Below are 25,323 nucleotides of genomic sequence, written 5' to 3' on the forward strand. Positions count from 1 at the left end.
AGAAAGGCGAATAATCATACCAATCCAAGCAATAGAATAGTGAGTGAGTGAGTGAACGTGATGACGGTCGCGCTCGCAAGAAAGGTGTTCGTCCCGAAGGAAGAAGATGGTTTGTCAAAGTGGCTGCGCAAGGACGGATGGATGCGGGCCTACCCTTGCCCAACCTTAGCCTTCTAGTGTACCGTACGTAGTATTGCTTGCTGCACCCAACAGACGACACACAGCAGCGTGCAGCTTACCTTAGCTGACAAAGTACGTAGGCGTACCAGGCGAAGTACCAAGCCTCTTTTTGGGGAGCCTGCAGCGCTTGTCGGGCGATGGATTGGTCAGGATGTTCCGGCAAAGACCATGGCTTGGCGGGGATGATCCTGGAGGATGCCCTGTTTGAGGACGCTGGCCGGACCCTTAGCACTGCGGATTCTGCTGGGGCCCTTCCAACAGGCGGCAGCGGCAGTAACAGAAATAGATTGGGGGTGACTAGACAGCGACGGCCAAACGATATGACTCTCTAGCTATCTCACATAGAGTAAGTATACGCATACAATATATCTTCTTAAGGCTGTGTATCCTGTTCGGCGCTGCTTACATGAATGTAGCGTTATGTAGGAACTTTCTTTTGTTCTCGGCCCAGGGTGTTGGGATTGAGACACGGTGCCTGTTTCAAAGTGGTCGAATGTCGAGTTTCGCCCAGCTAGTTATCGAGAGAACGCCAACTCGATTTCCCCCAGTCGCACAAACCGATTGGATTGGTTGTAAAACAGCGATCGGCTTATTATTCCATTCGCATAGCAGATTTTGGGGCGTTGTGAGATCTAGATCCTTTCGCCGTTGCGAACTCTTCTGAGCACTCTCTCACTTTGTATGTAGGCTTGCTTTCTTTTCTTCTCTTTCTCTCTCTCTTCAAGCCCGTAAAGGCGACCTGGTTAATTTGGGGGTAGGTATCCGGAGTCTGGACGACCTTGTGAAGCGCCGCCAAGTCGTCTTGTACGAGACAATCGGGACTGTGCACTTGTATTGCTACCGAACCAGCGTTTCTCAGCAGCAGTTCGGACGGTGACTTTTTCTAGAAAGAAAGGGCGGGAAACGCCAACAGTCTTGTCTTAAGTATACCGATTGGTCAAAGGTCATCGATGACTTCAAGTTCTATACGATGGCCGCTTGTTTGCATCCTTCGGTGTGGAAGCCTCGGGGCACTTCGATACCCGCCACCTCATATGTCCGAGTATGCCAAGGCTGCCAATACAACCCTTATCTGGGCCATTACGCGTTCTGCTGTGCAGCTAGGTCCCTTGGCTCTCTTCTTAGGCCCCCTTCGGCATCCGTAAGATGCCGTTTTTACCTGCTGTTCATTCAATGTCCGATGATGCCTCCGACCGATTGACCTCACGACTCATGACTTCGCTCCGCTAGGGTATGCTTAGCAATCGTTCAAGCCGCCGCTGCGGTCCAACACCATGCGTAGGGTACCTACAGTAACGTATGTTAGACAACGCTACCTGACTGATCCTTCTGCAGCTGAAATCACAGCCTCGTGTGACCACAATGGACGCGTCAACAGGACTGAGTCGGGAGGATTCGCCCGGCCAAGGTCCACGAAGTGTTCGGAGACACTGCGAGCAAAGGGCGTATATCCCGGTCTTGTAAATAGGCGTAGCACTTTCACCTGTCTGGGCGAGATGGAGCAGTGACTTCATGAATATAACTCTTTCATTTGGCATAGCCGAGCTTCGAGGCTCTATGGCACAATTCATACTTAAAAAGAATACTAGCTACAAGGTGTCGTAAGTCCTGAATGCAAAACGCAAGAATTCCCATGGTATCACGCTACTCCGAAGCTTCTAGCAATCACTTCTTCCGCGATTCCTGGACAGTCCCAATGATCTTCTGGACCACGCTGGGATCCGAGAGCTACCAATATTGTCAGTAGTAAGTGTCGTTCAGGTTGGTCTTATAGAGTTGGTAAAAACTTACTGTACTCGTGTCGCCAAGTTGGTCTTCCTCGCCGGCCAGGATCTTTCTCAAGATGCGGCGCATGATCTTGCCACTTCTGGTCTTGGGCAAGTCAGGGACTATGAAGACAGCCTTGGGCGCAGCAAGATGGACCAATGCTCTTTCGGACTTGGAGGATAAGTTCCTTGCGCAGAGCATCAACATTCTCATTTGCGTCCTTCAGGGCGACAAAGGCGTTGACGGCCTGGCCGGTGAGCTCATCTGTCACGCCAACGACGGCAGCCTCACCCACAGCGTGATGTTCAATCAGAGCTGCTTCGATCTCCGCTGTTGACAGACGGTGACCACTAACGTTCACAACATCATCAACTCTGCCCCGAATCCAGTAGAAGCCCTCGTGGTCACGACCGGCACCATCGCCAGTGAACTGTAATAATAATCAGTATCATGACAACCCCAACGTCAAGTCAGCAGACAACTTACGTAGTAACCCTTGTAGACATTCAGGTAGGTATCCATGTATCTCTTGTGAGCACCATAGACAGTGCGGGCCATGCTAGGCCATGCTTGCTTGAAAGCCAAGACGCCCTCGACATCGTTCCCGTAGATCTCGTCACCCGAGACGGGGTCAATGATAGCAGGCTCGATACCAAAGAACGGCAGCGAAGCACTGCCTGGCTTTGTGGGGGTTACACCTGCAAGCGGCGTGATCACGTTGGATCCCGTCTCAGTTTGCCAGTATGTCTGTCAGATATTAGCAGATGTTACGCGCAAAACCAGAACCCAAGCGAGGTTTGCTAGCACTTACATCGACAATGTGTGCCTCCTCCCGGCCAACAACCTCAAAATACCACTTCCAGACCTCCGCAGCGATTGGTTCTCCCACGGAGCCGAGGACTCTGAGCTTTGGCATCTTGGCCTTGACAAAGTCGTCACCCGCACGTTTCAGCAACCTCAGCGCTGTCGGTGCCACGTAGAATTGAGTAACCTCATGCTTTTCGCAAATCTCCCAATAGCGGGCAAAGTTGGGGTACGCAGGAGTACCCTCGAAGACAACGGTGGAGACACCCAGGAGAAGAGGCGCGTAGACAACATAGGTGTGTCCGGTGATCCAGCCCACATCTCCACCGCAGAAGTATCGGTCACCGTCGTGGATATCAAAAACGTATTTGCCTGTCGCAGCAGCACCAAGCAGGTAGCCTCCGGTTGTGTGCATGACACCCTTGGACTTACCGGTAGAGCCCGAAGTGTACAAAAAGGAAAAGAGGGTCTTCCGAGTTCATGGGCTCGGGCGCGATATAAGCAGGCCACTTCTCGACCTCCTCGTGCCACCAGTAGTCTCGGCCGGCTGTCCAGGGTACATCAGCACCCGTCCGCTTGTAAACGAGGACATGAGACACATCCGGGCACTGCTTCAAGGCGTCGTCGACAATCTTCTTGGTGCCAATCAACTTGCCGCCACGCTTGCCCTCGTCTGTGGTGATGACCACTTTTGACTTGGCGTCGATGACTCTGTCCCGCAAGGAATCGGCAGAGAAGCCGGCAAACACCACGGAGTGGATTGCACCAATACGCGAGATAGCGAGGAAAGCAATGACAGCCTCGGGAATCATGGGCAGGTAGATAGCGACGGTGTCACCCTTGCCCACACCCATCTGCTTCAGGGCCCAGGCAGTCTTGGAAACCTCCCGTAGGAGTTCGCCGTAGGTGAGTGTGCGGCCATCACTGGGCTCGTCAGCTTCGTAGATGATGGCGACCTTGTTGGGGTCCTTAATGGCGTGTCGGTCCACGCAGTTGTAAGAAGCATTCAGCTGGCCCTCGAGAAACCAGGCATTGTCACCCCCTTCTAACGAGCCGGAGTGCACTGTCTTGAAATCTGTCTGCCATGTAAGGAGCTCCCTGGCCATTCTGCCCCAGAACTGGTCGGGCTGGGTGATGGATTCCTTGTACATCTGTTGGTACTCCTCCATACCTGCGATGGCTTTAGCTTGCCGTCATTACTCAAAGAGAGGGCTTGTTCAACTTACTACCGATATGCGGTTTACTGGGATGCTCTACCAAATTGGTCAGCTTTCACTCTCATTGCACGCGACACGTTATGAGTGCCACCGGGGAAGGGGGCCATTGGCGAATCACGTACTCTCCATCATCTTCTGCGGAGGATCTGCAACATGGTGTCAGCTCGGTTTCTTGCCGTTTTCTCAACTTGGTACTCAAATAATGAGATCCTTTTGAGTGCCGTCAGGGATTCTTACGAAAGGTATCGACCTCATGGGCCTCCGCGACCACGGGAAACTTGCCTTCAGCCATGGTCGGCGACACGGGTATGGCGGGGGGTGCTTGTTTAGCTGACGATGCGTTGCAGCGGGGTAGGGGAGCTTGATCCAATGCAAGCAATGGTAGAATGGACAGCCAAGAGAGGGATTGCAGAGGTCGGGTGGTATTACGGTCGTGCACACGCAAACACACACACACACACACAGACACACACAATGGTAAGTGAGACTTCAAGGAGAAGAGTCACTCTTAAGGTCGAAGAATCGGAAAGGAGGTAATGGTTATGAAATAAAAAAGGGATCAATCTCTCGGCGGTAGCGTTAGCCGTGGGGTGTGGAAGCACATTTATTTGTATTACGGCAAAAATGAGCTGATAGACGACAGTTGAGCGAAGGCACTTGATCCATCCATTGATCCCCGTTCCCATCAATTGTCAGGTTCCATTCGACCCTGCAGATGCGCTAAGGCGGGCCAACAACCGCAACGCTCACAGCAACACGCCAGAACACACACACACACACCTTCTCGGCCGCACACACGCTTCCTCCCCTGTCCGTCGGGTACTTGGTCGATGGCTATACCATCACCTGGAACAGCCGGTATCTGGACCCTGGCCCTAGGTACCGCTACTACGAGCTCTGCTATCTAAGGCGAGTCCGCGGGGTAAGGTAGCCCAGCCCATTGATTGATTGATCTCATTTGATCGTTGCTCCTTCCGCCTGCCCGAGTGTACGGATGACCGAAGTGGGACGCAAACGACAGGCGATAATTGGACTACTCCCCAACGATTTTAGTCCGCCCGAGACCAACGGGCACCTTGGAGTGCAATTGATGCAGGCAGACATTACTTACTGTATGTACTTCTTCCCCTTCGCCGAAGCACTTCCCACAGCGTCATCGCTTGGCCTCTTTCTTGGCTTATTGCAGAGAACGAGGGATTGGACTAGGAAGGCGGCCTGTTTTCCCGAGTACATTTGCTGCCACTGCTCTGGTTGCTCCGAGGGATTGGTCTATATCATTACCACGTAAATAATAATTCGATGTCTCTCTGTCTGTCTTCTCTCCCCAACAAGCAGGACAAAAATCGAGTCGGACCCAATGCAGCGCCGCAGGTCGGGCTCTCCCATTCTATCACCAAATCCAATAGTTGTTACCCGCGGCCCATCATCAATTTCGGCTCAGACTGGCCGGAATAGTCTAGTTGTAAACAATAACCGGACCGCTCCGGCGAGATTGTTTCTGGATGAATTCTATAGAGGGTCACCTGCCGTTGTTTACGTGGTTTTATCAGCGTCCAGTACCCATTGATACCCTGGTAGTTCTCCGCCATAATCTCTCAAACGGAAGTCGCCAAATTTGTAATTGGGACTTCTCCACTCAAAGAGCTTCTCGGGCTTCGTGGTTATGAAGTACACGCCGAGCCATCGTCTTTTTCTCTCTCTCGACGTTGTTGCATCGCAATAAGACCTGACGAGAAAGCAGCGAGTTTCTCTCTGTGGCACAAGACGCCGGCTCCGCCCCTGCCGACTGGATCATTGGATGTCATTGCGTACGGCCAGTTGCCGCTTTCGTATATCAAGTCGGAAAGCCAAGCCCTGTCTTCCCCCTTCAACGGGTCAACCCCGCATGCTTACAGGCCTGGGCTTTGGTCATTCCTCCAAATGCCCCAGGAGCCTATCCCAGCTGGTCAGATTTGGATAGTCTTGACCGGAAACTTCAGCTTGCCGTAGTACGTATGAGGTATGATGTGACGACGCCGCGGCGACCACCAGGTCTTTCGTCTACCTAAGAGTCCAGATACTGTACCCCTGGCCTGTCTGAGGAACGACTAGACGAGTACGTTTGGCGTACTTATACCGCACAGATAACAGACACAGCCTCGCGTACCATTACTTCATGCCTAGAAGCTAGCTGGGTAACTGTCGTGACCCTACTGCATATGCTAGCCAGGTCTGGTTGCTTGGCTTTCCTGACCCCGCGGGGTAACACCTCGAGTCCCAGCTATGCTCTTCTTGGGCATACGTCTCACGCATGTACCACCACATTGTAGGTACAGGTCACCTACAGTAGAGGAAGATTTCCCGCCTATGTGACCACGAGACCATACACGCCGATAGATGGCAGATTTATGAGTAATAATGTCACTCTACGATCGGTAAGGCATTGTAGCCAAGATATGTAATAGGCAAATCTGATGACCCGGTTCTAGAATGCAACGAGTGCATAGCAACATTGTAGACTGGATGCAAGCGAGAGTGGTGCGATGCATCCCGACCCAGTCGCCCTTTTTTGATATGGTTGTACGAAACGTAGACACTTCGATGCTGGTAAAGTCTAATGTGATGGAGAGAGCAGGACTGGTTCGTTCAGTACCGAGTTCTGACCGAGGCATTAGGTCAGTCTAAGGAACCGAGGCTCGCTCCAAAAGAACAACAACACGAAGCAAGAAAGACTGAGGACCGTTTACTACTACTACAGTATGCAAGCAAATGGAGAGGGCATACATACAACGAGTAATACTCAGAGTGTTCCACACGCTTGCAGCAGGGTGCGCCGTACCTAACAAAAGGGTCTCGTCGTGAACAATTGCCCAAATTTAAACTCGCAGTAGTGCCAGCGCTGTGTAAAGCCTGCCGCAGGCCCGGTGCTCCACCGTCCTTCAAGCCCGAGGTCCAACTACCATTGCACGCGTTTGTACCGAATCACGCTTTCGAGATACGGTTGTGCAGGCATACGCACGGATGAAAAGAAAACGTGGGAGGAGTGGCCCGGTCCCGGATTGCTGGGTATGCACGTTGTTTGGGTGTGGTAGCCTCTCTCGCTCCGACGGGGAGAAGGGTGGGTGGCTCCTTATATACTGACTACCCCTTCGGCAGCAGCAATATCAGCAACATATATGCATATATTGTGACCCTCAACTGAACACCGACTGTAGTCCGTCTTGATAGTACCGCAATTCGTGAGATATTCGGAAAACGGACAAAGGGCATTCAACATTCTTTTCCGAAATATATCCTTCGCAAGTCCGATAGGGCCACTCTAACACTTATGTGTCCCGCTCATCGGTCCAATACTCCCCCCCCCCTTGTTTTGTTCCCACCTCCGAGAGAGCCTCAACCTACATACCGAATTCTCTTACCCAGCTTCATCCGATGTATCCAGGTCCGTCGCGTACGCCCCTCCGAGGATGGGCCGTTCATCGGCATCCTCTTCTCAAACCCATCATTGCCCTGTAGCATACAGCGTTGCACTTACGAAAGCTGGGGCCGACTTTTGAATATAATAGAAAGCCAACCATTGGGCCTGAGTGCATCCACGTGACCACCCCAGAGTCGGCCTCCGAGCCCCGTACGCGCTTCGTTTCTCAAGGCGTCGCTCCAATTCTCGGCGACTCACTCCCGATGTACCACCGGACTCGCCATGACCACCGCGTTCGTCTGTATGCGATATCGGTTTCGGTGGTACGATGTGCGGTGAGGGGCGGGGCTGGTAGTGGGCGGCTGGGGGGTTTAGGGAGTGACGAGAGCTGACGTTTAGTATACCCCCGTTATACGTACGGCCCCGTTGAATCTAGCATCCCGGTATATTTGCGGACGTGCTTCCACAACCACCATCTACTAGTAAGATGCACGACGCCCGATACAGCCCAATGCTCCTGCTGCTCCGTCCGGCGTAGCGACTTCTTGCGTACGGCCAGCGTGTCCTCCTGCCTCCGATACCCAGCCAACATCCGGGCATAGCCATGCTTGTGGCTGCTGCGATACGGGGCTCACATCGGAGATGTAGCACCATAAATACACATGCTTTGTGAAGTCAAGCGAAAACAACGGCCAGAACGACTTATTACACGTATCCACGTGCCAAGAGTAGTCTCGAAAGCTGCTGGCGTAATATTGCCTTTTTACTACTGCTCCCCTTTTCTACGCCAAGACATTTTCTATTGGAAGCGTTATAGGGCTGGGGTGATGATCTGCTTGGCTTCTGGGCTGATTACACAACCAATATTACTGACTCCCCACTGCTAACTATGACACGAAAGAAGTAATAAAATATCTGGGTCTTGCTTGAACTTACTAGACTAGCCGAGGACGGTGACGGTGTTATTGAAGCGGGCGGCACGCGCCGTGCCACATATGGCGAGCGCAAGGGTCGATCTGTGGCCTGGAAACCGGAGTATACTATATGCTCTTTTAAAAAAAGAGTCTTCTCGTCTGATTCTATGCCATCGGCGCAAGCTCGTACCCCTCTCTCCGGGCTCGGACTGTATCTAGATGAATCACCAAAGTCGCAGTTTGCTTCGTAAATGTGCCCACTGAGGTTTACGGCGGCCCGCTACTCTGATACCGACTTGATCCTATTCGCATCTGCTACCGAGCCGAACCAGAGAAATTGGCTGTCTGGCACTGGCTGGAAACTATTCATCTATATATAGGGGCATTGGTCACCCCTCCTCGTAGTTACATGCAGGGACATTGCGAAGGTCTATTTGCCATTTGTCTCTGGAGATAACGACTCTAAGGATGCCGGTGGTGTTGACCAGGGGTCACAGTTGAGGTTATCAAAAATACGGGATACGTGAGAAGACGTTGCCTCTGAAAGTATTTCTGGAATGCCCAAATGTACCGTGCGAATTCTTCTCATTGGTTTCTAGAGGGTATACTGGCAACACATTGCTTGCACTGTTCCCCTGAAAAGGCAGCGGGCTCTCAAAGCTAATCTCGTCTTTCATCATCAAATAACCATGTATTTTGGCTCAGTAACCCCAGATCATTCCCAACGCCCGAGTTCCCTGACCTATAACGCCAGAATCTTACAGCATAGCCCGTTTACATATCCATTTGCATCAGGTACATCTCGAAGATACGCATGAACTTGGCGACAAAGGCCTCGAGATGGAAGATGACCTTGGTGCCTGTCCTCACGCGGTGTTCGTAGAAGGCTGACCACTTAATGACATCGTATTTCAAGTCGTCATCGATCAACGCAATGAGTTTGAATGTGAGGGTCTTGAGGATGGTGGTAGGGGTATGCAGTGGGTCAGGAGATCGTAAAGTTTGGCTCGGACTTGTAGGATACGGTTTGGCGAGTGCTCCTCCATGATCTCTTTGGCGATCTGACCGATCAGGGCTTCCCAATCAGGCGGTGGTATCGGGGTATCATCTGTAATTTTCTCACTGTGCCAACAAGTCAGCACAATCATTCATGATGCTACCAGTTCAGCATAGACTTACTTTTGTGCGTGCACTGCCTCGTACATCAACAGTGCCCTTCGTAAATTCCTGCCGCTTTCCAACGCAATTCGCTTATGAAGTCCCGCAGCTGCAGGCCAGCCCTCCTTTTAGCCGAATCGGCCAACGCCGTAGTGATATCTTGGATCGAAGGCGCGGCGACTGAACCAGCAGCGTTCGACTCCGAATAGGGGCGATAATATTGGCGGTGCTGTTGGCTAGCAGGATGAGTCGCAAGTTTGGGCTGTACTTCTCCATGGTTCTTCGGAGTGCTGCTTGGGCATCGCGCGTCAGGTGGTCAGCCTCATTAATGACGACGACCTTGAACTTTTGCCTAGCCGACTGATCGACCTGTTGTGTCTGGGCCACCTCCTTGAGCAGGTCTTGCACGACGACTCGGTCATAATTGCCCACATCCGACGGGGTTATCTCGAGGTGGTAGACAGAAGTGACAATGTTGAATTCTAGCTTGCGGCTGCTGCTCGTCTGGAAGACGCGGGCGTCGATCTTGATTTTCTCGACACCGGGACCGTATAGCTCCTTGAGGGTCGCAACGATTCGGGTTTTCTTGCCAGCACCCGAGGGGCCGTAGACTAGAAGATGGGGGAAGTCACCATTTTGAGCCTATATTACGTAGAAATGGATGGGTCAGTTGGCAAGTCGAGAATTTCGAGGGCTATGATGGTAGGTCCATACCAGCGAGCGCAGCCGTTCCGATAGCTCGTCGTGGTAAGTGAGCTGATCAAGTGATCGCGGTCGGTGCTTGTCAACAATCAGAGCCATTTTGGTGGTCGTCGGCAGCTGCTCCAGAAGTACAAGTTGGATAGGTGGCGCTGTGGTCGTGATGCTGTCCGGTTCCAGAATGGTCAGTCGGTGCACGATACCGGTCTGCAGGCTTTCGTTCGGGACGCGTTAATGGGTTTTTGGAAAACGCGTCTCTAAGAGAGCTTGGCATCTTGGGGGTCACCAACGCGCTAAAGCGGCTTAATAAGCTGACGGAAGTTAGGTTGGTAGGCGGCAGGCCAGTCAGCCAGTGTGCGCGAGTGATCGGGTAGAGCGTTGAACCCCTGCTTGTGCGGGGCACGAGAAGCGATCCAGCAACCCTCACCCACACCCACAACTGCAAGACAGGTGCGGGTGGCAGATGGATCAGTCAATCAATCAATAGATCTTGCCTTGTTTGCAGAGCTTACCTACTCAGCTCGTATGTACTTCACATTACCTCACAGCCCTCAGGTGTGCTGGTCGCATACGGGCACTCTGTCCGGTATTGGCTACCACCACATAGTCCACAAGGGCACGGCGGCTCTATTGGGCCACCTCATCCGTCTGGTATAGATTGCTGGATTCGAGCGGCATATACGGCTGGCTTGACTTGTGTCGCATTCTTCGTGACACGTCAAGCTTCACTAGCAAACTAGTTCCTTGCTTTCCTGATGTCTCATTTTTCAGGGATGGTTCCCGTCTCCTTCTCCTTCCTCTGGTTAATGCATTGGATACCACATTGGATACCACATTGGATACCAGGCCCCGGAACGGCGGCATCATTGGCGCAGCACGAAAAGTCGGTGATCGAAACGTGCACCAATTCAGTCCCACAAAGCATGAGTAGGTGACCCCAGATAGTCCAGATTGTAGCTCAAGGGGGGTCAGGCTGGCCGGCCGTACGTATTACCACCTTACGTACTCGCCACTACTGGACAGAGAGCGAGCGAGCGACCCCACTTGCAGGGGAAAAAAGGCGCTCCCAAATACTCTCTTTATGGGGAGGATTTGATAACAGGAGAATCGAAGTGAAGCTGAAGGTTTCTGTTCCTTTTTTTTTCTTTTCCTTTTTTTCTTTTCTTCAGTACTCTTCCCAACTTCCCGCGACCCGTTGTTGTTGCCAGGATCGAATACGAAGCTCTGCTATATCGCTCAGATTGAGCTATATCGCCCAAGCTCCACAGTGTATAGGGACTGATCGTATAGTCACCGTTGCCAAGCGCCTTGAATAGAAGCATTTCTACTACTTGTACAATCTCTACAAGGGACATTTGTCACAACAACAGCCGTCAAAATGTTCAACAACCGCAAATTCTCCATGAACCGGAACACGGGTGTACCCCGTATGTCTCGCCGGTTCAGTGTTGGCGAGCCAAGCAACAGCGGTATGTCTTGTTCCCCTATACACCACTGTCTTGGCGCAACCCGGGAGCGCCATTGCGCACCTTGGCATATGCACGTCGCTGCAGATCGAGACTGACGAATACATGAACGCGCAGAGACCAGCTCCAAAATCCATCGTCAGTTCCGTGCCGCCCACGAGGGACACTTGCCCCACGCTGGTCTCGATGCCAGCCGTGCTTCGACGGGTGTAGTCTGGTGTACCGAGCGAGCTAGCGAGTACGGTTTCCTCGAGGCCCCCCATGAATGGGCCAACCTGGGCAGGGAGCCCCCGAGGTCGAGGACGATATTGAGGGCTGCTTCCCGCGACCTCAAACCATCGATGTCTCCTCCGCCGCCCAGAGTACGGCCCGACGGCCGGTATCAAGCCGCTCCGTGAAGCTGTCGCCCACATGTACAATGAGCACCACCGCCAGGGCAAGGACTCGAAGTACACCTGGGAGAACGTGGCTATTGTCCCCGGTGGTCGCGCTGGACTGATCCGAATCGCGGCCGTGCTGAACAACGCCTATGTCGGCTTCTTCATCCCCGACTACACAGCTTACAATGAAATGCTGTCGCTATTCAAGAACTTCGCGGCTATTCCCACACCGCTTGACGAGAGCGATGGTTACCACATTCACCCCGATAAGATCGCTACGGAGATCGCCCGTGGTACCTCGGTCATTCTCACCTCCAACCCCCGAAACCCCACGGGTCGTGTTGTCGCCAACCCTGAGCTGGCCGAGATCCAAGACATCTGCCGAGGCAGGGCTACCCTGATCAGCGACGAGTTCTACTCGGGCTACAACTACACCAGCAACTGCGATGGCACTACCATTTCTGCTGCCGAGAATGTAGAGGATGTGGATGAAGATGATGTTTTGATTATCGACGGTCTCACTAAGCGCTTCCGGCTCCCAGGCTGGCGAATCGCGTGGATCCTGGGCCAAGGAGTTCATCAAGGCGTAAGTGGCCACATTCCATTCCACCGATTCTGACAAAATTACTGACCAGTTCAAAGTATCGGATCTTGCGGTTCTTACCTGGATGGCGGTGCCAACGCACCCTTCCAGGAGGCAGCTGTTCCCATGCTTGAGCCATCGCTGGTACAGACCGAGATGGTGGCGCTGCAGCGCCACTTCCGAGTAAGCTTACCCCTGATAACCGTCGTTCAAGACCCCTGTACTAACCTCGTGGAAAATAGGACAAGCGAGACTACGTCCTCAAGCGTCTGCGTGACATGGGCTTTGTCATCAAGTACGTCCCGGACAGCACTTTCTATCTGTGGCTGAACCTGGAGGGTCTGCCCGGCCCCATCTCCGACGGTCTGAACTTCTTCCAGGCCTGTCTCGAGGAGAAGGTTATCGTCGTCCCCGGCATCTTCTTCGATCTTAACCCCGCACGACGACGAGATCTGTTTGACAGCCCTTGCCACCACTGTGAGTTGCTTCCTTTATTCACTTTTCCCCATGCCGTACCCTGACTGTTTGTACTTACTTACCATCGCCACAGTCGTCCGATTCTCCTACGGACCCAGAATGGAAGTCTTGAAGCTCGGTTGTGACGGTATCGAGAGAGTTGTCCAGAAGTTCAAGAAGTTCCAGAGCTAGATATCGTCTTACATGGACAAGGCGCACCGGTATATCGCCAAGAGATAGAAGCTTCGACAGTGCATGGCGAAGCTAGACGACTTGGAGGATATGCTCGAATCTACTGACAGACGTGGATACACCAAGTGGGAATTCGGGTTTTTAATAAGCACATGCAAGTGGTACCACTCTCACATGCGAATCGTCTGGGTATGAATGAATATATACAAGAATAACTCCATCAACAATTACTCCAGCTTGCGGCTTGCGTGTGACGTATATTTCAGTAACGAACTGGGCCAACAGCTGCTGTGCCTCGCCTTGGCAGAGAAACTCACGTAGAACGGACGATGGTAGCGGGTGGTGATCAAGACACGGGATCGTTGACATTCAAGATGTCAAGTGATCGGTCCCCAGAAGTAGTCCACTTTCTCTGCTGTAGCCAGAGTGCCAAGCAGAGAGGAGCTCTCCGCCTTCATCTAGTTATGCGCACCAATCAGGGCCGCCAGCGGAGGGGCAAAGCTTCCCCAAACAGGCACTTCCCCGACGAAAGACCCGAAGTTGAGCGCCCCCACCCGTACCGGGGAAAGTTACGACGGGGGAAGCAAATGAGAGGTTGAAATCGGAGCTGTGGATTGCTGGTTGTACGTGATGTTGTGGTAGTAGTAGTAGTATAACTTAGAAATTCTGCCTCCTGGCTTTTCTTCTTCTTCTCTTTCCAATTATACTATTGTCTCCAACTGGTGCTGTTCTTGACGACTCGTAGCCTAAAATCCACTGTCGAAGACGACTGACAACAGACGATGACGACCTTCACGAAGCTTGGCGCCGGCGAGACCCCGCTCATAGAGGTCGACGCTCGCAAGAAGCTCTCCAAGATTGACCCTATGACCTATGGCGGATTCACAGAGTAGGATAATCCCCCGAATCCTTTTCCTTTCCTCATCTTTCACATGCCTTCAACTTGACTTTTAAGGAGAGGGGTTAGCTAACAATGAGGGTGGGGGAAATTAGGCACATGGGCCGCTGCATATACGGCGGCATCTACGACCCGGGCAACCCACTCTCGGACGAGCAGGGGTTCCGCAAGGACGTCGTCTCGGCGCTGCAGGAGCTCGAGATCCCCGTGGTGCGGTACCCGGGCGGCAACTTCGTGGCGACGTACCACTGGGCCGAGGGCGTGGGCCCGCGGGCGCAGCGGCCCAAGCGGCCCGAGCTGGCCTGGCTCGGGGTCGAGAGCAACGAATCGGGACGGACGAGTTCATGGCCTGGCTGGACGTGCTCTCGGCCGGCCGCGCCGACGGCGCCCGCGTCGAGCCGTACCTGTGCCTCAACATGGGCACCGGCACGCTCGACGAGGCGCTCGCGTGGGTCGAGTACTGCAACGGCACGCGCGACACGTACTGGGCCAACAAGCGGCGCGAGAACGGCCATCCGGAGCCCTACCGGGTCAAGTACTGGGCGCTCGGCAACGAGATCTGGGGCCCCTGGCAGGTCGAGCAGATGACGCAGGAGGACTACGCCAAGAAGGCGGCGCAGTGGGCCAAGGCGCTGCGGCTGCTGGACCCGGACCTGGTGCTGATCCTGTGCGGCGAAGACGGCACGGGCGCGTCGTCGTGGGACCCCCACGTGCTGGACCGGTGCGTCGGCGTCGTCGACATGCACTCGATCCACATCTACACGGCCGACGGCGGCGACCACGTCAAGAACGCGACGGCGCCCCTCAGCGCCGAGCGGGCTATTGAGATGACGGCGGCGCTCATCGACCTGGCGCGGGTCCGGAACAAGGTGCCGCCCTCGAAGCCGCCCACCAAGATCTGCTTCGACGAGTGGAACGTCTGGGACCCCGTGCGCGCCCCCGGCGAGCAGGGCGCCGAGGAGGCCTACACTCTGTCCGACGCGCTGGCCGTGGCCGTCTGGCTCAACGTCTTCGTGCGGCAGTCGCGCTACATCGGCATGGCCAACATCGCCCAGACGGTCAACGTCATCAGCCCGCTCATGACCTCCCCGGACGGCATCACGAAGCAGGCGACCTGGTGGCCGCTGCTGCTCTTCAGCCGGTACATGCGCGGCTGGACCGTGGCCTGCCACGTCACGGCCGGCGCGTACGAGGGCCCGACCAACCCGGAATGGCTGCAGGGTACTTTGGAGCATGGCGCTCCCTGGCTCGATGTCAGTGCCTCGGTTGACGAGGGGTGCATGGTTAACCTGGTCGTCGTGAATATTAGTGAAACGGATGACTTTTCGGTTGACCTCAAGGGGGTTGGTCAAGATGTAACGGTCTTGAAGGTCACTGGTGACAACGTCAAGGTCACAAATATCGCTGGAGAGGAGAAAGTTAAGTTGACAGAGGAGAAATGGGATGGAAGGGGCAAGTACACATTCTCAAAACACTCCATCACCATGTTGAGATGGGCAAGGGCGTAGGAATGCATGGGGTTAACACATAGTCTAATAAGATATTAGAGATATACGCCTAAGTAATACGTAGATGTACTTTGGAATATAGTAAATATGCAGTTAAATATCAACATCCGCTATTTAATTTTAATATTTAAATGTGTGCCCAATAAGTATTTCAGTGTTAACACGCTTTTGATAGTACAAAACCAATCAGCTCCAGAGGTACGTATCCAACGACCCGAGGAGAACCCCAGCAGTCATTGATCATCTCATCACCCTAATGCCCAAATAATAGAGCACATGTATTGGGCCCAGCGCAGGTCGTAACTAGAAGTCACGAGTTCCCACACTGGGCCCTGGCCAACAGTGGCTGAGACTAAAGTACTCTTGGTTCTGACGGCCGATCAGACAAGACGATTCTGTGTTTGTCCCTCACGAGCCGATCCCCATATATGCCATATCTAGGGCAGGAAAGCACATTCGCTAGATAGTTATATTCGAACGCCATCCCAGATCACGAATATCTTTGTAGACCACCAGTGATATACTCAACACCACCCGGCGGTTTGATCTCATATACCTCCGGGTATTTTGACTCCTTATCCGAGAAGCAAGTCAAATTCGATGAGCAAGCCTCCGCATTCGTGCCTTGACGCTGGATGTCCTGACAAATACAAAGGAGAAGGAGACCTAGACCAGTTATCGAAAGTTGATAACGGCAAGCTGAGGTTGTGTTAGCAAACAAGCGGACTCGAGAGAACATTAGGAAAACCCACTCTATGATTTACGCCGTAAGCAAGTTTTTGACCCGTTGCATCCCAACAGAGACAATGTTCATCCTCGTCCTCGGAGTCGGCATTTATACGGGGGCTAAGCCAGCCTGGGTGTGGCGACCTGCTCCAGCTTGCCCGTGGAATACTGTGGTCTCCCACTTTCCATATGAGAATCCTCTCATTCGTGGCGCCAGCGATGAAAGCCCCATCTGGAGTGAATGCCAGAGCGACAATGGGCGAATCCATTGTCATCTGACACTTAGGCTTTCCATCCCCAGAGAGAGCGTTCCAGACGAAGATTGCTCATCGACCCCACCCGAGGCAAGAAGCCTTTCGTCATCCGGTGGACTACCCGCCAAAGGCTGCCAGGCTAATGCCGATGTCATACCATCATGAGCTTTGATCTCACGCCGCTTGCCCGAAGCATCCCATATCTGATAGCAGTCAGTAATCATGAGCCTCGCAACTCGTCGTGTTGGTACTCACATCAACAAATCCCTTTTCCCCACAAGTGGCGGCCAAAGAGGATCTCCAATCAAACTGCACCTGGAGCAGATTGTCGTCCTCGCGCGTATCAAACCTCTTTATCTCGGTGATTTTATCTTCGGTGCACTTGAAAGAAGCCATGAGACCGCCCCCGCAGAGTAGGAATTCGACCTCGCTTGTCCATGCCACGTCCACTGGATCGGCGTTGAGGTCGTGGTTCGGCAGTGAGTATGATATGGTGTTCGATGTTGTAGCACCGTAAACAGTTATCAGAGTTCCGCCTTTCTCAGGAACAACAGCAAGAATAGCAGCGTTGTTCGGATTCCACTTGAGTTTGATTATTGGGGACTCGGGAACCTCGAAATGCTGAATGTGCGTGCCGTCGGCGCTCCACAGACTGATGCGACCCTTCTCTGCCGAGTCCGTGGCGATCGCGATGACGGTTCCATCCCCATTCCATGCCATGGCCGTTACCATGGAGGTGGCCGTCATGTCGTCCTCGATGAGGCTGTGGAATGGGGGCGTAACATCCCCGTTGGTCACGTGACCGTCAGCTGCAGGGTCCTCTTCAGCCAAAGTGGTTGTCGCACGCGAGACGGTCCAAACTCGCGCTAGCGCATCGGTTCCAGCAGCCGCCAAGATTGATGGATCTTGTGGGTTCCACTGGCAATGCAGCAGGACGGGTGCGTTTGCACTGTTGACTTTGAAAGTAGCCTGCGGCGAGAAAACGGACTCCCCAGTGCCCAAGGGAATGAAGGTGGTTTCTGTGGTCAATTCTTGGACTTTTTCCACTTGCGTGCCCTGATCCGTACCGTCGGTTCGGGGCGTCGGCGTCGGCGCTTGCTCGCCTTCCAGGGGTGACGGGTAAGCGTGGTTGTCAGTGGCATTGTCAAGTTCCATGGGGTCGGTGGCTGCATTGACACCATTTTCGTAGCCATTGCTCAGACGAGGGCGCTTAGCCGGGGAACCGCCATTGAGCTGCGGCTGCTGCGGTCTGTCACCTGGGCGTTTCCGAGTATTTTCGACGTCGCCAGAAGATGGCGAAGGTTCTTCTGGATGCTCCGGAATGTCGTCCTCATGGTCTGCATCGGCGTCCTCCTCGTCTGCATACTGATGAGGGGATCCGTCTTGATCCAATGGGCCAAACACCCCTAGCTCGACTGCCTCGGCCTCAGCCGCTGCGTTTTGAGGCACCTGCACAACAGATGTCAGTGGCCTTGCCCCTGGGCTGGATCCGCGCAACGTTTTGGTTTTTTGAGATGCCACCCCGTCTCCAATCGGCCGTCTCGCACCACATCGGCGCACCAATGCATTGCAACGAAAAGGCACATTCTGGAAAAAACCGAACATACCTTTGATTGTGTCCATTTTCGCTCAACTGAGCTGTACAGAAGGCCTTTGTTTACTACATTAACCAGTGCATGACTTTTGACGTAGCGCGCGAAGTCCAGCTGCCGATGCGGTTCTGGAACGTGCCACTCTTTTTGGAACTTGAGTGCCGTTTCTCGGTAATCTAGACACGCCACTGTTAGTATCGCGCAACGATGCATGTCGTCAACATGAATATTACATACTTCCTTCTATAAGATATCGCCATCTATAGTTTCTGAGGTCAGCAATCATCTCACGAAAACAGCATCCGCGATGGAGGTTGAGAGACATGCATTAGATAATTCAGCCTTTCTGAATTTAAAATTTCCTTCATGGTTGCGAGCAAACTAGGTGTCTACCCTTGGCTTTGCTTTGAAATGGTGTCCTTTGAAGTGAGTCTAGCCGGCCTGATGAGTATTGAGGCGAGGCGAGTTCGAGATCTCCTGCTTGTTTGTAATGTCGTAGGGACTGCGAAGAGAGAGAGAGGGAGAGAGCGCGAGTGCGTGTGTTGTGTGAGCCCGAGAATAGAGCGGGAGGGAAACAGATGAGCTCAGGTTGCTGGGGAACCTGACCCGGGCCGTTGGAGTTCAGAGGTACTCTCGTCTGTCTCAAAGTGCTGAGATGCTGGATCAGGCAATGACCTGGCAGTAAGAGCGAAGAGAAGGAGAGACGCAGCCCAGGAGGTCTTTTTCTTTGTCGCCAGTATGTATCGTGAGATTTTCTTGCTGTGGAAATCAAATTGAAGAATGGCAAGAAGCGCAGTTTCTCAAAGGTGGAAAGCGGGCTTCTCCCATGGAAGCCAAGCCGAACCTAGATGGTGCTAAAGTGGGCCAGAATGGGTTTAGTTGCTTGGAGGACCTTTAAAACGGTACGTAGAGTCAAGTCGAGTCAAACTAGGGGCTTGTTGTCTCTCTGGCGATTTGATGCGTGTGTGCCTGCGTGTGCCCGGTACTTCTTTTTCTTTTCGCTGTCTACTGTCTGAGGCTGGGCTGCCAGCAAAAGAAGCTTCATCCCAAACCGTCCTGGTTTGCCCGACTGCAGAACTGACTGGCGTCTAGTCTGTCGGGTGGTGGTAATACAATATGTATGTACGAAGAAATAAGCTGAGTACCAGAGGGCGATGAAGGCAAAGGAGTCTGTCGGTCCAGGTCAAGTACGCAAGCAAGCAGATAGATGTATGCGGTTCCGTTTCCTCTGCGATCAAGGAGTCGAGGAAGTGTACGGGAGTGAAAGTAACCTAGGAGTATGTACAATAAACTGCTGTGCATGCAATATTGATCATCCATGGGAACAGATGAAAGCATTGGATCTCTCGGGAAAAAGCTGGACCGTTGCTCCATTCCGACACGACACATCTCCAAGGGTCTCTCTGCCTAGTGCGTTCTGTAGTGAACGGCTGGGCCGGTATGGTAGAGCACGGTTTCGATGTACCTAGTGTCGGGTGCACAAATGGTCTTCTATGCATGTATCATCCCATGCGCATGTACATTCATCATGAATGTAACCCTTCCCTGCCTGTCAGGTATGTACCTCCATTTGGCCTCTTCGTCAATCGATACCTCGTGATCAATGCGTTCAAACTTGAGTAGGCTCTCGTCGACATCAGAGCATCATGGAAGTAATCTTGTTCTACGAAGCGATGCTCTGTCTTGACAGTGTTCTCCAGGACATGAGGTATCGGGATCTCGCCCTGCAGTGCGTAATCATGCGATTACGGTCGCTTGACCAGTACATTGAATAGAAAAGGCCGAGGGTCTTGGCTCTTGCAGATGCAGGCGTTCGCTCATGTACGTAGGTATGGAGGTGAGAGAAAGCGGCCAGCACATCAGAGAGGCCTTGTTTGTTTCAGCATTTTATGGTTCTCACCTCCTCAGTGCGCGTCCCTCTGGACGCGATAACGGAATGCAGGTTACATGTAGATGCATGTATTTTGCCGCTCAACATACATATGGGAGCGTCAAATGATAAGCCAGAGATGCTCCTTATGCCCTGGCAACTTTGTATTCTGGTAAGACGGGCGGGCATGCTGACCGAACCGTGGGGTTTACCCTGAAGCTTTTAGGGGTACCTACAGGCTGGAAGGACCAAGGTAGGTATGCTGGAACATCAAATCTCGAATGGTCCGTCAGCCCAGTCACAGTATGTATGCTTGATTCAATCTCCTTGTCGACACAACCTTGGCAGCCCCGAAAAGAGCCAGGGGGGCTAGGATGGGCCGCCAAGACCAGACAAGCCTAGTCAAAGGAGCATTCAATATGTTGGGCTGGGTGTTCGATTGGCACTGGGTTCATCGCTCTACCGGCCATTGATGAAATGAACGAAACCATCCACTTGAAGCAGCTGTACTGACTGGCTTGGTAACAAAGCAGCCATCTCCGAATTTGAAGTATTACTGCAGCTCGGCTGGGGCTTTCGACATCATTGCCATGCCATGGGCCGTGGGTGTTGCCCCGATGAAGCAGAGGAGTAAGAGTACGGAGTAAAAACAGAAACATTCCAAGTGGATGATCGGCAGACACAATCGCTTGGTCACAGATGATCGTTGTGTCCCGACTACTATCCCAACACGGTTAGCCTTCCATGCTTCTCTCACGCACAGCTAGCAGCTCACGCGCATGATGCAATTTGAGATGCCACAATGATGAGTGGCCGACTGAACAGCAGTGGACTGACTAGTCGTCGGTAGCGAATTCGCTTCCCGCAATGAAGGAGTCGCCAAGTTCGGGTAGAATATCTATAAAAAAAAACCACCAACATGCATTTGCTTGAGCGTGTATGCAACTGTTGGACGGTGTCAAAGCCATGGCCAAGACGGTCAATACTCGGCGTTCAATGGTGTGCCCTTCGCGGCAATGCTCTCCGGCCATGAAGCCAGGTTTCTGGCCAGGTGTGTTGTGTTGGCAGAGGGCCGGGTAAGATGCCAATCAGTAGACTGGGGTCTTCCGGGTAGCAGTCTAATGTTGCCGAGACTGCAGGTGCGTTGACATGTAGCGGGGGATATAAGTCTGCAGAGATTCAATTGTTGTCGGGAGCCGGACGGATGGCTGAGTACACAATATCAGTCTGAACAGTACATAGTGTCATCCATCATCAGCGGTTAGTTGATCTGCCGTTGACGTGAGGTCTTCTTCGAGAGTGACGGTTGGTGATTGATTCTGTCCGTATTATTAGAGATGGCCGAAGATGGATACCTTACAAACAACATGGAGGGGTGGGGAAAGGACTATTGATCCGGACAAGGCAAGGTACCCAAGTCAGTACTGGGAATCCGTACGGGACACCATGAGCACTTGGCTTGGCCCATATCCATCCCGCCCTCGCAATCTCTGTGCCTATTGTGTAGTAAAGATGAAGTCCGAACTAGTAAATACCTCGACCGAGCCAGCAAGCCAGTACATGTTTGTTTGGAAGGGATCCTGATTTCAACGGAATGTTTCGGCTGTGAGGTAGAGAATCCAGAACCATGACTCGAAGCGGTTGGTTGCACTACCGATGCTGAATCTGCGCCCCTGGCTGCGGGTCGCTCGTCAAGTCCCGCCAAGTCCCCACATTTCGATGCCAAGCCTATTTCTTCAAGGTGAGCGTTTCTGTCACCGGCGAGCTGGGAAAAGCTTTAGGTAACCAAAAGGAATCAAGGAGGAAAGGCCGAAAAGCTTGGGCCACCTTCGGCGCGACTGTTCTGACTCTGGCCGTGATGCGACACTACCCGAACGTGTCTTCTTGGGGTATGATGTGCATAGATGCTATATTCGACGCCCGTAGCATTTCTTCATCCACACTTTGACCACGCCGGCAAGCGGGATTCCCGAAGCATCGATTGACGGCAGGAACCTGTTCGCATACCCGCTGGGACTGTTGTGTATGGATATCTCCGACTTCGCTTGACGTAGGACGCCATTGTCAGCATACAGCCATGCCTCCGCGACTCAACATTCCCCCAGTCACCCGGATCTTGCTGGTTGCTCTACTCCTCCAGTCGGTATTGAGTGCCGCAGTGCGATATCGACAATGGTCTGCGCAGTCGGAAATCGTCGTCGAGTGGCTCACTCTGGTACCTCAGTTGTCGCTGTTCTACCCATGGACATTCGTCACAGCCGCTTTGGTGGAGAGTAACATCTTCACGCTGTCCATTGCTGGTTTGACGCTGTTCCATGGTGGGCGTTACCTCGAACGTGCCTGGTCGTCCAGAGAGTTTGCCAAGTTTCTCTTGGTGGTGTCTCTCATACCCAACCTGCTCTGCTTCCTGGTGTTGGTGATGCTGTTTACGCTTACACGCAACGAAAGGTGGACGTAAGTGGCAAACCCCTAATCCTATTCATAATTGTCACTGGCTATCAACAAATACTGATGATGTTCGCTGGATAGTCTGACCACGATTGCTGGAACCATTCCTCTGCAGATATCCTTCCTCGTCGCGTTCAGCCAGCTCGTTCCTGCGCATACTGTCACCCTTTTCCGTGGCATCTTGTCGATGAGGGTGCCCAAGTTTCCTCTGATATATATTGGTGTCGTGACGATTCTTTCGCTGACACCGCTCCTCACGAGCGCCTCCTTGTTCCTGGCTTTGTTCGCCTTCCTAACAAGCTGGACTTACCTGCGTTTCTACAAGACTGTGTTTCCTGACCTCGACTCCTCGCAACCGACTTCGATGCGGGGAGATGCCAGCGAAACTTTTGCCTTTGCCGAGTTCTTCCCGGGACCCGTAAAGCCATTTGTCGCCGCATTCTCGGACCAAATTTTCAACGCCCTAGTGGCAATGAGGGTCTGCACACCATTCTCACCAGGAGATGCGTCGACCGGCCAGGGTGGCAGCTATCTGCCGCGAGGTGCCCCTGGGGGTGTAAGAGCCGAGGCAGAAAGAAGACGAGCTCTTGCGCTCAAGGCTTTGGATCAAAGACTACATGCAGCGACGTCTACACGAAGCTCATCTCAACCACCCAATCAAACCAGTGACCCGACCATAAGCATCCAACCGCAGTCTAGTACCCAGACGGCCATGACGTCTCAACCCACGGCCATGTTGGGAGAGACAAACTACAACCCTGATCATGACCACGAGAAGGAAGTGTCATAGGAGTTTGCTGCATTTTATTGGGGCCTACCGGAGTCTGGGAATTCTATTGTATTCTAGTCAAGCATGCGCATGGAGTAGGACATAGAATTGGAATTGGCTGGTGTTGTGGATAGTCAAATGTATTCTTGATGCGGCCCTCTCCCTCTCGTCTTGACCCTCGACGCTTTCGAGATAGTTTATTCCAAAGGTCTGTTAGGCGACAATACATCGCAAAGACTGTATTATATAATGTCAATCTCGCATCGTCTCTCAAACACTCATGTGGTGCAGGCATGCTGTTTCGTCGGACACTTGAGCCTTCGGCAACGTGCTACGTCGTGGCGCCGCAAGCGCTGGCTGGGCACGGCGGGCATTAGCTAATAATACATGGGCATCCGAGATGAGTCTGACTGTTGTGGCTGGCGTGGAGAAAGACAGCTACGACCTTGACAAACCTGCTCTGACAAACTTCAGACAGGCACAGATTGTCTCAGCATCATAATCTACCTGTTCCACCACAGATGGATCGGCTGTGTACGGCGGCGAACGGATGCATATGTATGTACGTGCAGACAGACATCTCTTCGAGCGAGTGCTACGGAAAACAAGACGATACACAAGAAACACAGGCACACGGTGACCCTCTGACTAACTTTCTTGGCTTTTGACAACCGTCATGCCCATGGAGGACGGGGGAAAGCTCGGCTCGTCGGTGATTCTATGATCAAGCCTTATTTCTTCATTAATTCGGGGACAAACGGATGGGGCGTGTTTTAGATGCTCCTTGATGGAGGTTCGATGATCCGATCTACATACGCCCATCGTTCCCAGCGGCGTCTTCCTTGTCGCTTCATGCGTCCCGATCCCGCAGAATTGTTCTGCAGGCCTGCCTAAAATAAGATGGCCGTGTTTCAACTGCACCCCCCACCCCCCCGGCCGTATCGTATCTATCATAGCTACCTTTCTCGCCCGTTGTAAATAAGCGAGCGAAAGCAGACTTGCAGCAAACCACAAATCAGCCACCCTGGAGGAGGAGGAGGGGCTTCTGAAGGGGGTTAGGTAGGAATGGATATATATCTATATCATCACGCATTGCATATTTACTTACCGTTTCCCGAATTGATAACTCGGCTTCTGGCCGGGGCAAGTGACTACGTAACTAATCTACGCCCCATCCCTGTAACAGTACCCCTTAAGATGGATCAGAAATGGCGCAGCAGAAAACAAAGGGCAGCCTGGGGTCTGGGTCCAAGCTCTCCATACAGTAGACAGATTTGTATCCATCAATGCTAAAAAAGAGGCCGCGAGAAACATACATCAGTACCGTCCGTACCTTTTATGAACATGAACGCCAAGCCGACCGGTAAGGGGACTGATTCGTGGGACTAATAAAGGGACTGCAGGGAACTAGAACCAGCTCAACATCTGACGCACAGTTCTACCCTAGAGCGAGTCTCATCTGGTGTGTGTGGGCGCGGGCGTGGGCGTGCATAGCGTAGCGTAAGTGGTCTTCTTGTACATGCATAATTGGTCTTAGCAGGGGCGGGCAAGCAGAGAGAAAGACAGACGGGTCCCAAACAGCGGTGGGATGGGGGGAGCAAGTGGCTCTCTTATCTCCTGTGTGGCTTGCTCCCCCGAGTGTGAGAAGAAGAAGGGGCGCCGCTGCGGTCACCCCCGCTAGCACGAGCCAACACAAGCCTCTGCCATCTCTCTCGGCTGTCTCGTGCGGGCAAACTGACGGACGATGATGATGAAAGGCGGTTGCAAGGGGGGGTGGGGTCGAACGCATGGGTGACGGAGCCGGTCAACCCACCCTGGACGCCAAGTCATGCAGCCAGGCAAAGAAAGAAAGGGCAAGGCAATCTGGTTACTGCATCTCGCGCGCGCTGTCTTGTTCTTGTCATGGATAGACTGGGAATGGATGGTAGTATGTATGCGCGTATTACTATATGCGTACAGTACATACATGATATATGTATTGCCCACAGGTGTGAGAGAGTGTGTGAGTGGAGCTGCCACCGAGGGGGCACTCGTACAGCGACAGC

At 52.9% G+C, this 25,323-nt stretch overlaps 7 protein-coding genes across 7 annotated transcripts; 3 read left to right on the top strand and 4 right to left on the bottom strand.

The window, feature by feature from the left end:
• Positions 1-1,845: 1,845 nt before the first annotated feature.
• Positions 1,846-4,260, bottom strand: PG994_002035 (Acetyl-coenzyme A synthetase; the record flags this gene model as incomplete). Its single annotated transcript, XM_066853444.1, has 9 exons — positions 1,846-1,908; positions 1,972-2,052; positions 2,120-2,377; positions 2,434-2,694; positions 2,759-3,172; positions 3,204-3,922; positions 3,978-4,004; positions 4,091-4,114; positions 4,206-4,260. 9 exons carry the CDS (start codon positions 4,258-4,260, stop codon positions 1,846-1,848), a joined length of 1,902 nt encoding a protein of 633 aa, XP_066721585.1.
• Positions 4,261-9,053: 4,793 nt separating this feature from the next.
• PG994_002036 (uncharacterized protein) lies at positions 9,054-10,238 on the bottom strand (the record flags this gene model as incomplete). The annotated part of the gene is made up of 5 exons (XM_066853445.1): positions 9,054-9,233; positions 9,293-9,401; positions 9,459-9,562; positions 9,624-10,079; positions 10,152-10,238. 5 exons carry the CDS (start codon positions 10,236-10,238, stop codon positions 9,054-9,056), a joined length of 936 nt encoding a protein of 311 aa, XP_066721586.1.
• A 1,276-nt stretch (positions 10,239-11,514) lies between these two features.
• PG994_002037 (uncharacterized protein) lies at positions 11,515-13,213 on the top strand (the record flags this gene model as incomplete). Its single annotated transcript, XM_066853446.1, has 7 exons — positions 11,515-11,605; positions 11,720-11,964; positions 11,990-12,457; positions 12,525-12,568; positions 12,625-12,748; positions 12,808-13,042; positions 13,116-13,213. 7 exons carry the CDS (start codon positions 11,515-11,517, stop codon positions 13,211-13,213), a joined length of 1,305 nt encoding a protein of 434 aa, XP_066721587.1.
• A 782-nt stretch (positions 13,214-13,995) lies between these two features.
• PG994_002038 (uncharacterized protein) lies at positions 13,996-15,619 on the top strand (the record flags this gene model as incomplete). The annotated part of the gene is made up of 3 exons (XM_066853447.1): positions 13,996-14,102; positions 14,207-14,372; positions 14,432-15,619. The coding sequence occupies 3 exons, from the start codon at positions 13,996-13,998 to the stop codon at positions 15,617-15,619; spliced, it is 1,461 nt and encodes a 486-aa protein (XP_066721588.1).
• Positions 15,620-16,294: 675 nt separating this feature from the next.
• On the bottom strand, positions 16,295-16,614 carry PG994_002039 (LisH protein; the record flags this gene model as incomplete). Its single annotated transcript, XM_066853448.1, has 2 exons — positions 16,295-16,318; positions 16,372-16,614. The coding sequence occupies 2 exons, from the start codon at positions 16,612-16,614 to the stop codon at positions 16,295-16,297; spliced, it is 267 nt and encodes an 88-aa protein (XP_066721589.1).
• A 198-nt stretch (positions 16,615-16,812) lies between these two features.
• On the bottom strand, positions 16,813-18,559 carry PG994_002040 (LisH protein; the record flags this gene model as incomplete). The annotated part of the gene is made up of 4 exons (XM_066853449.1): positions 16,813-18,048; positions 18,207-18,367; positions 18,429-18,451; positions 18,519-18,559. The coding sequence occupies 4 exons, from the start codon at positions 18,557-18,559 to the stop codon at positions 16,813-16,815; spliced, it is 1,461 nt and encodes a 486-aa protein (XP_066721590.1).
• A 3,579-nt stretch (positions 18,560-22,138) lies between these two features.
• PG994_002041 (uncharacterized protein) lies at positions 22,139-23,299 on the top strand (the record flags this gene model as incomplete). Its single annotated transcript, XM_066853450.1, has 2 exons — positions 22,139-22,515; positions 22,591-23,299. The coding sequence occupies 2 exons, from the start codon at positions 22,139-22,141 to the stop codon at positions 23,297-23,299; spliced, it is 1,086 nt and encodes a 361-aa protein (XP_066721591.1).
• Between the last annotated feature and the right edge of the window lie 2,024 nt (positions 23,300-25,323).

This window comes from Apiospora phragmitis (assembly GCF_038363925.1).
Source record: "Apiospora phragmitis strain CBS 135458 chromosome Unknown utg000002l:1.0-5516284.0:1.0-5523493.0, whole genome shotgun sequence".
Taxonomy (NCBI): Eukaryota; Fungi; Ascomycota; class Sordariomycetes; order Amphisphaeriales; family Apiosporaceae; genus Apiospora; species Apiospora phragmitis.